The sequence below is a fragment of the Larimichthys crocea genome, chromosome XII (assembly GCF_000972845.2).
Source record: "Larimichthys crocea isolate SSNF chromosome XII, L_crocea_2.0, whole genome shotgun sequence".
Lineage (NCBI taxonomy): Eukaryota > Metazoa > Chordata > Actinopteri > Sciaenidae > Larimichthys > Larimichthys crocea.
This window is the reverse complement of record NC_040022.1, coordinates 26,270,781-26,281,943: the sequence shown is the minus strand read 5'-3', so window position 1 is coordinate 26,281,943 and position 11,163 is coordinate 26,270,781. Positions and strand designations below refer to the sequence as shown.

The window sequence follows — 11,163 nt, the reverse complement described above, 5'->3', positions numbered from 1 at the left end:
CCTCCAGCAGAGCCGAGATCATGATGGACGACCAAGTTGAGCTTTGAGGATTTTTGTGATTACCCAACAATTCCCACCATGAGCAAGCACTGGGCGACAGCGGCGAGGAAAGACTTCCTTTTATTTCTATGTAAGAAATAGTAAAAGAAAAATGTCTATCTCAGTTTCTTTTAGCCCAAAGCGACATCTTTAAATGTCTAAGGACCCCAAAACCCTAAAGATGTTCAGTTTATGCTTATTAAAACAGAAAGTGTGTTTACATCTATCTGTTTTTATCTACATTTTATATTTGTTAAAGAAAGTTGAGCAGAAATGCCGTAAAATAAAGAAACATTATTAAAAAATACATCATACTATCAAACTATATGTATGTTTATATCTCTTTAATTCACATTAATTTGCATTTTCTTTGCAAATTTCATTTAAAATTTGAGCTACATTTCGAACTTAATGAATCTCTTGTGAACAAATAACCAATTAAAGAACAATGATTGCATAAAATGCTCATGAAGAGCAGCCGGCAGACTTAAGACTTCTGTTGTTGTTGATCTGGATCTCCAGCTGTGTTTGCTATTGTGACTGTGATCAGATAAAAGAGGGTGATTCGGCTAATTTAATCGCAGGAGAAAACATCAGTAATCTTAATTTCTTTAACACTTTTCACAGCATAAACACAAAGCAGTCTACAAGGAAGAGCTTAAAGCAGTAAAAGCAGGTTAAAGTTTGGATTTTTGTCTTAAATATTTAACCTTTGCTCTGCAGAACGAGGCACAAGAGGGGGGGAAAGTTTGAGACGTGAGCGGTATTTTCACAACCAGCCGATCGTGGTTCAATACGAAACCTACACGAGCGTGATATGAAAACTTAAAGCCTCTCTCACACACACACAAACACATCTTGAGTCCAGCTGTTAAATTAAAATAAAAACATTTACCTATTCATAGATTTCCAACGACGGAGGGAGTATTTGTGCACAAATCATCAGTTTTATGTCTTAAAGGGGAGAAAAAACCTCCAAACAGCATGTGTGCCCCCAAAAAAAGAGGCTTTTTTTGATGTGTGAGCTAAAAAAGATAATTACAGATCTGTTATTTTCTGAATTTTGGGGTTTCTGGACTGCAAAACAGCCCCGGCCTCACCGAGTCTCAGAGATAAATTAGCTTGTGGGTTTTTTAAGTTCTGAGTGTGATGTTTGCCTTTTATTAACTGTGGGAGAAAAAGAGAGAGATATTTCCACATAATCCAACAAACCAGAAGAGCAACATAGAGCTGTAATGATCTACAGCCATAATTATACTTCAGAAACAGCCGGTTGAATACAAACAGGAGGGAACACTTGGCACACTTGGCAACTAGAAACCTGATTGTACCCAGAGGGCAAACCGATAAAGGTGACAATCACCTCTACACTTTCTCCCTCATCTGTTAAGACACAAACATAATCTGTCAGCGAGATTTAATCCCTTCAGAGGGCAAATCAGAAAAAAGAAAAAAAAAACCCTGCAGGGGTCAGGAGGTAGGAGGGAGAGACACACACACACACACACACACAAAAAAAAGCGTTGAAGGGCAAAAAACATTATAGTCCAACCCACTGCGTGTCGAGTCCTGCCCTGCTCGATTCCCACATCACACTCACATGTCGCTGTGGTGCAGAGAGTCACCGTGGGATCAACGTCTGAACGCCACTGAAAGTTTCACTGGATATTTACACGTTTTTACAGGTACGTTTTTTCAAACCTTGTTGGTCCGATTAGATGGATACAGGAGCGTGAAATGCGTCGGCGCTGCTCAGCAGTCGCTGTGTTTATGGATAGTTTTGACCTTATGTGTTTATGCCTATTTTTTCTACTGTATGCATGATAATGAAAACTGGGTATACATGCAACGAAATAATTAACCAATAAACTCAGTTTAATTGTTCGTATGAGTTAATTTAGACGATTTGGATACTTCATTTTTGTGCGTATTTACGCACAGATACGCACAAATTTATCACAAACTCCCACAAAAGTCACAACAAATTATAAAAATGTTAAATTAAATCTTTAATTTAGACCTTTAAAGTGTTTCCTCATTGGCGTACTTGTGCGTAAATACGCAGATGTGCGTAAATTGTAAATGCACAAGTTGCGAGTGGGTTTTTAGATGTTGTGAAACAAACGTGGGCTTAATTCCCACTCCCACTAAGGTCAACAGATTAATTCAGACTTTGAAAGTGATTCCTAATTGGCGTATCCGTGCGTATTTACGCATAGATGTGCGTATTTTTTACAGATGAATAAGCTTCATCTGAATAAGATAAATAAGCGAGTGAGTTTCTAGTTGTTGTGTCCAAAATGTGGGTTTGACTTAAACTTTGATTGGCAGAAAAACTCCCACAGAAGCCAAATGATTAAAACTGTTAAGTGAAAACTTTAATTTAGACCTCTAAAGTGGTTCCTCTTTGGCGTATACGTGCGTAAATACACACGGATATGCAAATGTAGCGCATAAATTACAAATAAATGAGCTGCGAGTGAGTTTTTAGTTGTTGTGTTCTAGTTTAACCCACAATTGGGGGTTTGACTTAAACCCTGAGAACTCCCACAAACGGTCAGTGGATTCAAAAATGTCAAATCAAAACTTTAATTTAGGCTTTCAAAGTGTTTTCTCATTGGCATATGTGTGCGTTTTTATGCATAAATTATAAATAAATGAGCTGCCAGAGAGTTTATAGTTGTTGTGGTCCAAATGTGGCTTTAATTTAACTCATGACTGGCTGGAAAAAATCCCACAGAAGTCTCCAGATTTAAAGTTTCTTACAGTTTGAAAGTGTTTCCTCATTTTAATGCCACTGAACACAAACCGTCGTCTTGTTCTTGAAGTTATTACTCCATGTTCCCTCCCTCCCTCATTAATCATGTTAGATATCATCACTATTATGTGTAATCATCTTAATGTATTCTGGATATTTTTAGAGGGTTTCTAAATTAAATTTCCTGTCGTTAATTATTGTTTATTTTCCCTAATCAATACTAATAACTCTCTCTCCATCTCTTGTTTCATGCAGGCTCTGTTTGTCTCTCGTCGCCTCCTAGTGCGCAGCCCCGGCATTGAAGACAACTGATTTTTTAGAAGGAAAAATTCAAACCACAGGAAATCCTATTTCATACCATTGAAAGGAGCATATTTTTTTTCCTCTGCGTACTACAGCTGACGAACAAAGAAAGGAATGCACCATCAGAGGAGTTTCTGACACCGTCTCTGTGGATCTAAACTCAGAAAACAAAAGAAAGAAACTTTCTGGGAACTCTTAAAATGGCCACAGAGACTTTCCATGCTGCTTACGCTGCCGCAGAGCCGTCCGCCATGCCCGTGTCACCCTCCACAGGAAACCTGCTTCAGATGTTCAACGAGTACCAGAGCAACAAAGTCATCATCGAGCACTACAACTACACCGGCAAGCTGAACATGAACAAGTACAAGGACGGACTCAAACCGGAGGCCATCGCCTTCCTCCTCGTGTGCCTGCTCATAGTTGTAGAAAACGCCATCGTTCTTCTCGCGATATGGAAGAACAAGAAGTTTCACCTGCCGATGTATTACCTGCTCGGCAACTTGACTCTCTCTGACCTGCTGGCTGGCTTCACCTACATGGTGAACATCGTCATGTCCGGCGCCAAGACGTTAAACATGACCCCGGTGCTGTGGTTCCTAAGAGAAGGTGGTGTGTTCATCATGCTGGCAGCCTCGGTCATCAGTCTGCTGGCCATCGCCATCGAGCGCCATGTCACCATGGTGAGGATGAAGCCATATCAGGGGGATAAACAGGGGCGGATGTTTGCTCTGATCGGAGCGAGCTGGGTGCTGTCGGTGTTCCTGGGCATCCTGCCCGTCCTCGGCTGGAACTGCATAGGTCAGCTGACGCAGTGCTCCACAGTCCTGCCGCTCTTCGCCAAGAGCTACATCCTCTTCTGCATCACCATCTTCAGCGCCATCCTCATGTCCATCGTCGTGCTGTACGTCCGCATCTTCCGCATTGTCAAGTCCAACACCCAACGGCTGGCCTCGGTTCCTCAACGCAAGGGCCTCTACCGCAAGTCGCAGAAGTACATGGCGCTGCTGAAGACGGTCACCATCGTCCTGGGAGTCTTCATCGCCTGCTGGTTGCCGCTCTTCATCCTCCTCCTGCTGGACTTCTGCTGTCCGGCCAAAAGCTGCGAGGTGCTCCTCAAGGCCGACTACTTCCTCGGCATCGCCATGTTCAACTCCCTCCTCAACCCCATCATCTACACCCTGACCAGCAAGGACATGAGGAAGGCAATCATCCGGCTGCTGTGCCGACACTGCCTCCTAACCAAAGACGGACAGGTGAAGAAGATCGGGATGCCATTCTTGGAGTGCAGCACCAGTAAGACCGACGCAGCCTCTCACCGACTGGAAGGACTGGAGACGACGGTATCGACGGGTAACTTAACTCCCTCTACCATCAAAGCCATTTACCCGAGGTTGTCTAAGACATGACACAACACCAAGAGACTGTTACGACCGGGCTGCTTCTCTTTAATCTGAGTTGCAGATCTGCTCTAGTCGAGCAAACACGTACGACGGGAGCTGAAGTTTCGTGTTGCACTCTGCCACAGTTTGGAACTGAATAAGCTTGATATATGTGACAGATTGGGAGACAGACATTTCATTTTTCTTTTATATATCTTCTATAGCAGTCAGCATTACGCTTGTCCTTTGGACACTGAAAGGCCAGCATCCGTCAGAAAAAGTTTCATCATTTCACATAAACACAGCCCCAAAAAGCACAAGATTTAACCTTATCTCCCGGGGGTAGCCTCTAATGATACGTTGTTACAAACACAAGAGCATCCACACCCAAAATCTGCTGCCAAACCCATGTAATTTCTGCCATGTGAGCTTTGGTCAGCAGTAAACGTTGGGTGAGAGGTGCCCCCCCTCCGGTTGGAGATCAGAGGCTCGGCGGGGCCTGGAGACGCACTGAACCACGTCATACGTGGAGGGTTGTTGCCGAGCGGTTTGCAGCTTTGGAGGTCCCTCCTCGACATATGTAGCGACACATGATGAATGACTCTAAAGCAATAAAGCTGACAGCGGAGGTTTGTTGACGCCTTCTCGGTTTGACGGACTAGAATATCGCAGTGATGCGATTAAAAAAACAAAACAAAAACAAAAAAAAGGACAGATGTCTTTTCTTCTTCCTATCGGAGAGAGTTCACCATGAAGCGAATCTGTTTTTCCTGTGAACGACCACAGATTAAATCTCGTCCCACATAGTCGAGATCTGTCACAGCCCACACGGCAGACCGAGTCAGGGCTTCAAAGCGCCGGGGGGAATTTCACTGTGTGTCGTTGTGACATGAGTTAAAACAAGAATGGACGTAATTTTGTACAAATGTATAACTTTGTAAATATCTATATCGTTTCTCTGAGCTGCATTTTGTATTGTAAAAAAAAAAAAAAAAAGTCACTTAAGTTATGATGCCAGTTTTATACGTGCACTGAATAAAAAAATATGTGAATCATGTTGACACGGAGGCTCCGACATTCTTTACGTTTGATTCACCCGTCACACAAAGCTGCATCAGCAATGACTCATATATAAGAAACATATAGAGAAATAAGTCACCGAGTTACGCAGCACCAACCGCTGTGATTACACATACAAAGTTCAGTAAATAAAATGTAATAAACAAAATATAAATTAGATTTCAATATGTGTATTTTATCTAAATAAATTGTTGATGACATAAAAAGTTGTACACAAAAACACTGAGCTGTTGAATATTTACAAATCAGGTTTATTTTTATTAATATATATATATAAATTAAATGATATTATCTTATCACGTTCCTGACATTATAAGTTATTCAGACATGTAAGGTTGTTTTTTGTTTTTAATATATAAAAAAGTCAGGTTTTATTAATGTAAATTTAATTATATATTTATTTTATATTTATATAAATATTATAAATACTGACACTTTTTTTTTTTTTTTTATATAAAACAAATAAACAATGTTTCCCTCAGATCAAGTTTATTAATACAGATTAATATGATACCATCTTATCAAGTCTGAATAAATAGTCCCTGGCATTAAAATAGACACTATGAGCTATTGGGACTCTTTTTTTTGTTCTAATATTAAAAAAAGTGAAAATTTTTGTCCCCTCTTCAAGTTTATTAATATAAATACAAATTATATTGTCTCATCAAATCTTAAAATTTGTTCCTGAGATTAAAAAGTCCTATAAATAGATATTACGAGTTATTGAGAAGCAGTTTTTTGTTTTATTATTTAACAGAGCCTGTTTTATTGTTTTAAAATTCAAAAATTTTGTAAGAATTTTTGCCCCAAATCAGGTCCATTATTATAAATTTAATATTTATCAAGTCGGTCAGACTGCTGACATTAAAAAAGTTCTACAAAGACTATGACAGTATGAGCTGTTTGGACTTTGTGTTGTGGTTCAATATATATTTTTAAAAAAAGAAATTTTTTGTCTTTAAATTTGGTTTATTAACATGAATTTAATGAAATTATCTCCTCAGATCTGAACAATGAGTTTCTGACATTTAAAAAGTTCCTCAGATAGACACAAAGCTACATGGACTCTGTTTGGAATCTGTTTTTTTGTTTTATTATTTACAAAATGAACTTTTTTTCAGGTTTAATAATATAAATACATTATAACAGAAACGTCCTCGTAGGCACTAAAGGATCATTTTGTTTTTTTAACACCACGGTAACCTCCGAGGTCGCAGTGAAGGGTAACGTTATTAACTTATATTAAAAGTATTAAAAGTAAACAAGTTTTAACAGGTTAACTTTACCAGTGAACGTCGTAACACTCAGAGTGATGTTTAGTTTTACATCAACAGACTTCAAACAAAGATAATTATTTAAAAAGAAAGATATGTCTTAACTAACAAAGCTCCACCTCCGTACAAACCACTTGTTAACCACTTGACACATCGCTGTGCCTGTGGCTGAGGTGGAGATGAAGCTGCAGAGCCGAGTTTAGCGTCAGCTGCTCTGTTTACTGTAACAAACCACATATTTGGTGCATGTTTCTTCCAAAGTAATGGTAGGTGCGAGTAAGAGCCGCCCCCGAGCGGACTTATGTCGTCCTGCCCACCGTGAAACCGCTCGACGTGCTGCAGTGTGGTACGCGACTGTGGCACGGCAAACTTTTCAAAGAAGGAGATGGTTTCAGTTCTCAGCATTGCAGAGGGGGTAAATAACACAACACGCAGACCCTGCAGAGACCTTTAACAGCTTGTTTTGTGAAAATATGACACTTTCCTTTAACCACATAGGATTTTGATTATGCTGCAGTTACAGTTATAGATGCCTATAGTAGTAATTTATTGGCACAGGCTGCTTTCTAAACACATCAGTACTTTGCTAAGATGTCCTCAAACTCATCTGCCAACGCGAGCCAGGCCTGAACTCCTTTAAACTATTGATTCAGTGACAAACAGGGTTCACGGGAAGCTCACCTAATCAACTTAAAAAAAAGGTGCATAAACACAAATTTGTGTTGGATCAAACAGCTAAATATGATTACAGATCAGTTCGATGCTGATCTTCAGTGGATTTACAATAAGCAGTGAGATGTCAGGGGGGGGGTCACCAAATGTGCAAACCTGCTAGGAGGCAGAAAAGTTTAAATATTTCAAGTTAAAGTGGAAACTAATGACTGAATGAAGCTACAAGCAAAGATTGATTGTTAAAAGGTGTAAATAAAAAGGTTAAAACGGGTAACAGTCGGCTAAAACGAACTGAGAAGTTCCTCGGAAGTTGACGGGTGGTGTTGATGAGCTCATCTGACGGAGCTGTGGGGGAACATCCGTCCTAAACTATCGTGAACTAGTGTGACTAATCCGCCTCCTCTAAAGCTTTCAGCACGTCTCCATCAGCACAGTCATCAGGGACTCTGTTGTCATGTTTTAAATCACAAATCAACAAACAGAAACTGGATTTTATCTCTCCGAGTTTGAACGATTCAAAGAAACCGAGCCGACGTTTACGAAACAGTCCAGCAGCGACATCTAGTGGCCGACACTCGTCTGACACTTCAAACTGCTCTGGTGGGAGAAAAACTACTAAACCAAAACTGATCGGAGATATTTAATGTATAAAAGATGTTTGTAAGAGGACAGAAGAAAAAGACACACACAGACACACAAAGATAAAAACATTTCTGACGACACCGCCGTCCTTCAGCTACCATTCGGTGCTGACGAAGCTCCACAGCTGGTCGCTTACGTCGCTGCGAGATCGCTGAGAAGTGTCGATGCTGATGGGAGTGGCGAGGTCGGCGCCGTAATGAACTGCAAGGAGGAGAAAAGAATGTGAAGTCTGACGTCAACAGACGGGACGGAGAGTTCATAAAGTCATTTAAAATGTCAGAAATAAGTGGATGTTAAAAGGACGAGGGTTGTTTAAATACATTTTGAATATAATATTATTTAAATAAACTCAAATACTTCATAATAAACTCTGAGTCTATGAGTCAGCAATTTATTTATTTGGTTTCACTTTTCTGCCAACATGTTTCGAGTCTGATGCTACCTTGAAGAGATTTATTGACCTGAAACTGTTTATATTCTTTATTTCCTCAAAGTTTGACCAGAAACAAACCGTACCTCCTTTCAAGACGTTGGGCTGTGTGTCATATTCCCACTTGATCTTCGATATCACGTAATAAACCTGAGCCACATATCTGTCGAGAGAAGAGAAGAAATAAAAATCAGCTGCTGCTAAATGTGAAGAACTGGTTTGCCAAATATATATCAACAGGTCGATATTAACGCGATGCTGTGAGGCCCGTTACAAGTCCACTAAGTCAAACGTGGGTCTAACACTGCTGCATCGCCTGAACTTTGACACAAGATGGACTCAAAGAAGTCGGCTCTGTGTATGAAGTGCAACAAAGAAGTGTGTAGCTTTTTACACACTGTGCAAACGACAGAATATCTGAGACTCACATGGCTGATGGGATGACCTCCGTCGTGTCTTCGTCCACCTCGTTCTGAAGAGTCTGAAGCTCGTGTTCGGAGTTTCTCCAACTCTCCAACTCTCTCTGCAGAAACCTGGACGCGAGGTTAAAGGACGCTAACGAAGAAAAGAATAACTACAGCACGAGACAGGACGCTGTAAAGATAAAAAAGGATACTGTAGTTCAGAGTCGGTCATCTGGCTCTTGGCCGTGCACTGCCGCAGATGTTCCTCCACATTCGACAGCTCGTCCTCTCTCTGCTTCTTCGCCTCCTCCATGTCGAGCAGCCTCTGGCCGGTTGTCTCCTCGATCTGAGCCACATCTGTGGAAGGAGGTCCATGATGGAGACGATGAAGGAGCAGAAAGAGGAGCGAGAACATAGACTGATAACAACAACAGGTCGCTAAACGTCCGATTACCTTTTAAAATCTGTCTCACGATCTTCTTTGTTTCCACGTGTTGATTGAAAAGCGCCTGATGTTCGTCCTTCACTCGTTTCAGCTTCTCCAGCTGGCTGCTGTTGATGAAGGCGACGAGCACCTCGCCGGTCTCCTCCAGGTCCTGAAACTTATGACCCTGAGCCATCGCGAAGACACCGGCAGCTAGAAAACAAACAGACGAGATGAAATTAATAAAAGTGCGTTAAGCTTCAGATTATCAACAACAAAATCAAAGTCTCAAACAACATGAAGGCTTCTTATTTCAGGTTTAAGTGCTGACTTATTGATTGATACTCATGTATTGCTTGGCAGTTTAAACTGAGATCATATTTTGGCTTTATAAACTGAAGTTAATAAAGTATCTTTAGCTGTCAGAAGTATCTTTGATCTGACGTGAGGAGGAAGCAGTGCCGGTCAAACATTTGAACACACCTTCGATGATTTTTTATTATTCTCTACATCGTAGTTTAGCGCTGAAGACATCAAGGCACACGTGAGTAATTATGTGGTAAACAAACCAGAATGTTTCGTATTTTAGATCAATCGGCTTTAGGGTGGGAACCACACACGCAGATAAAATCCACCTTCACAAAGACACTCTAATTTGGACTCATCAAAATTTGGTAAATGGACCTATACAGAACATTTCAAGTCGTATTACATATTTCACTGGCTGCCACGCAACTGTTCATCAGCTTGGTAATAGATTGGCAGCCATTGAGTTTAACAGTTCATTATCCGACACGCTGTATGGACACATAACTGACCTGCTGTTTGGTTACACAGACTACAGCGTGTACGTGCCAGCTGATCACGATCGGACTCATGTACAGCTACGTGGCAACTTGTTTGTGCAGTCACAGTGCGGTGAGAGGTGTGTGCAGCTCCCGATAGGTCAGTACTGTCAATGTCTGCAAACAGAAAGCTGGCATAGTAGAATGAAGAGGATCTGTGCTTTTCTCTTAACATTGTAACCATGGGCATACCGCTGTAAGCTCTGTTTCTTCTTCTTAGTATTTTATTCACATAGGTTTATACAGGGTTCCCAATTCAAGCACTTTTCAAGCACCTTCAAGCACCAGTTTTTCCAGCACCCTTAAATAGGTAGCCTACTAGTTGTGTTTGCCATGATGGTCATGGGAAGCGCAGCGGTGCCACTGTATGGCATAATAATAATATGGGTCTAATTAGCATTATTTCATATGGTGGTAGATTGACTGTTTTTAATTTTTAACTAATTGTGAATTGGCTTGTATTTGTCAGCTTGTGAGCGGTGTATTGTGTAACTACCATAGCGCAATAACAGTGACAAATAGACATCACACAAATTTCAAGCATTTTCAAGCACTTCACAAAAAAATTCAAGCATTTTCAAGGAATTCAAGCACCCGTGGGAACCCTGTTTATATTTCCTTTGTTCCAGATCATGTCTGCTCCTGCTACTTCTCGTCGTAAACGCCTAAAACAACCCTGACTCCTTTTGCTGTATTTGTGCTAGTTTCACCATCCCAAGTCAGAGGAAAGGAAACATCAGTGCATCTGTCAAAAAAGCATATTTTACATATTTTAAAGTAAAACTCTGTGATCAAGACATCAAGTCATGGGCCCCTCACAAAGTGTGCAAGCAGTGTGGACCAAAGGAACACGTGAAAAGTTTGGTATCCCCAAAATATCATTGCACATATGTTATTTTTCATATTTTTTTAA

The 11,163-nt window shown here is 40.7% G+C and overlaps 2 protein-coding genes across 2 annotated transcripts; one reads left to right on the top strand and one right to left on the bottom strand.

The window, feature by feature from the left end:
• Positions 1–1,559: 1,559 nt before the first annotated feature.
• Positions 1,560–5,540, top strand: s1pr5a (sphingosine-1-phosphate receptor 5a). The gene is made up of 2 exons (XM_010750968.3): positions 1,560–1,724; positions 3,053–5,540. The coding sequence occupies exon 2, from the start codon at positions 3,301–3,303 to the stop codon at positions 4,504–4,506; it is 1,206 nt and encodes a 401-aa protein (XP_010749270.1). The 5' UTR covers positions 1,560–1,724; positions 3,053–3,300; the 3' UTR covers positions 4,507–5,540.
• A 2,589-nt stretch (positions 5,541–8,129) lies between these two features.
• On the bottom strand, positions 8,130–10,322 carry LOC113747122 (kinetochore protein Spc24-like). The gene is made up of 6 exons (XM_027285556.1): positions 10,224–10,322; positions 9,436–9,618; positions 9,194–9,338; positions 9,006–9,110; positions 8,664–8,740; positions 8,130–8,348 (listed from the first exon to the last, which is right to left on the bottom strand). Exons 2-6 carry the CDS (start codon positions 9,599–9,601, stop codon positions 8,242–8,244), a joined length of 600 nt encoding a protein of 199 aa, XP_027141357.1. The 5' UTR covers positions 9,602–9,618; positions 10,224–10,322; the 3' UTR covers positions 8,130–8,241.
• Between the last annotated feature and the right edge of the window lie 841 nt (positions 10,323–11,163).

Coding starts and splice junctions, on each gene's coding strand:
- s1pr5a (XM_010750968.3), top strand. CDS start 3,301: ATGGCCACAGAGACTTTCCATGCTGCTTACGCTGCCGCAGAGCCGTCC.
- LOC113747122 (XM_027285556.1), bottom strand. CDS start 9,601: ATGGCTCAGGGTCATAAGTTTCAGGACCTGGAGGAGACCGGCGAGGTG. Junction 8,741..9,005: donor GAGGTCATCCCATCAGCCAT/GTGAGTCTCAGA, acceptor TTCTCTCGACAG/ATATGTGGCTCAGGTTTATT. Junction 8,349..8,663: donor GCCCAACGTCTTGAAAGGAG/GTACGGTTTGTT, acceptor TCCTCCTTGCAG/TTCATTACGGCGCCGACCTC.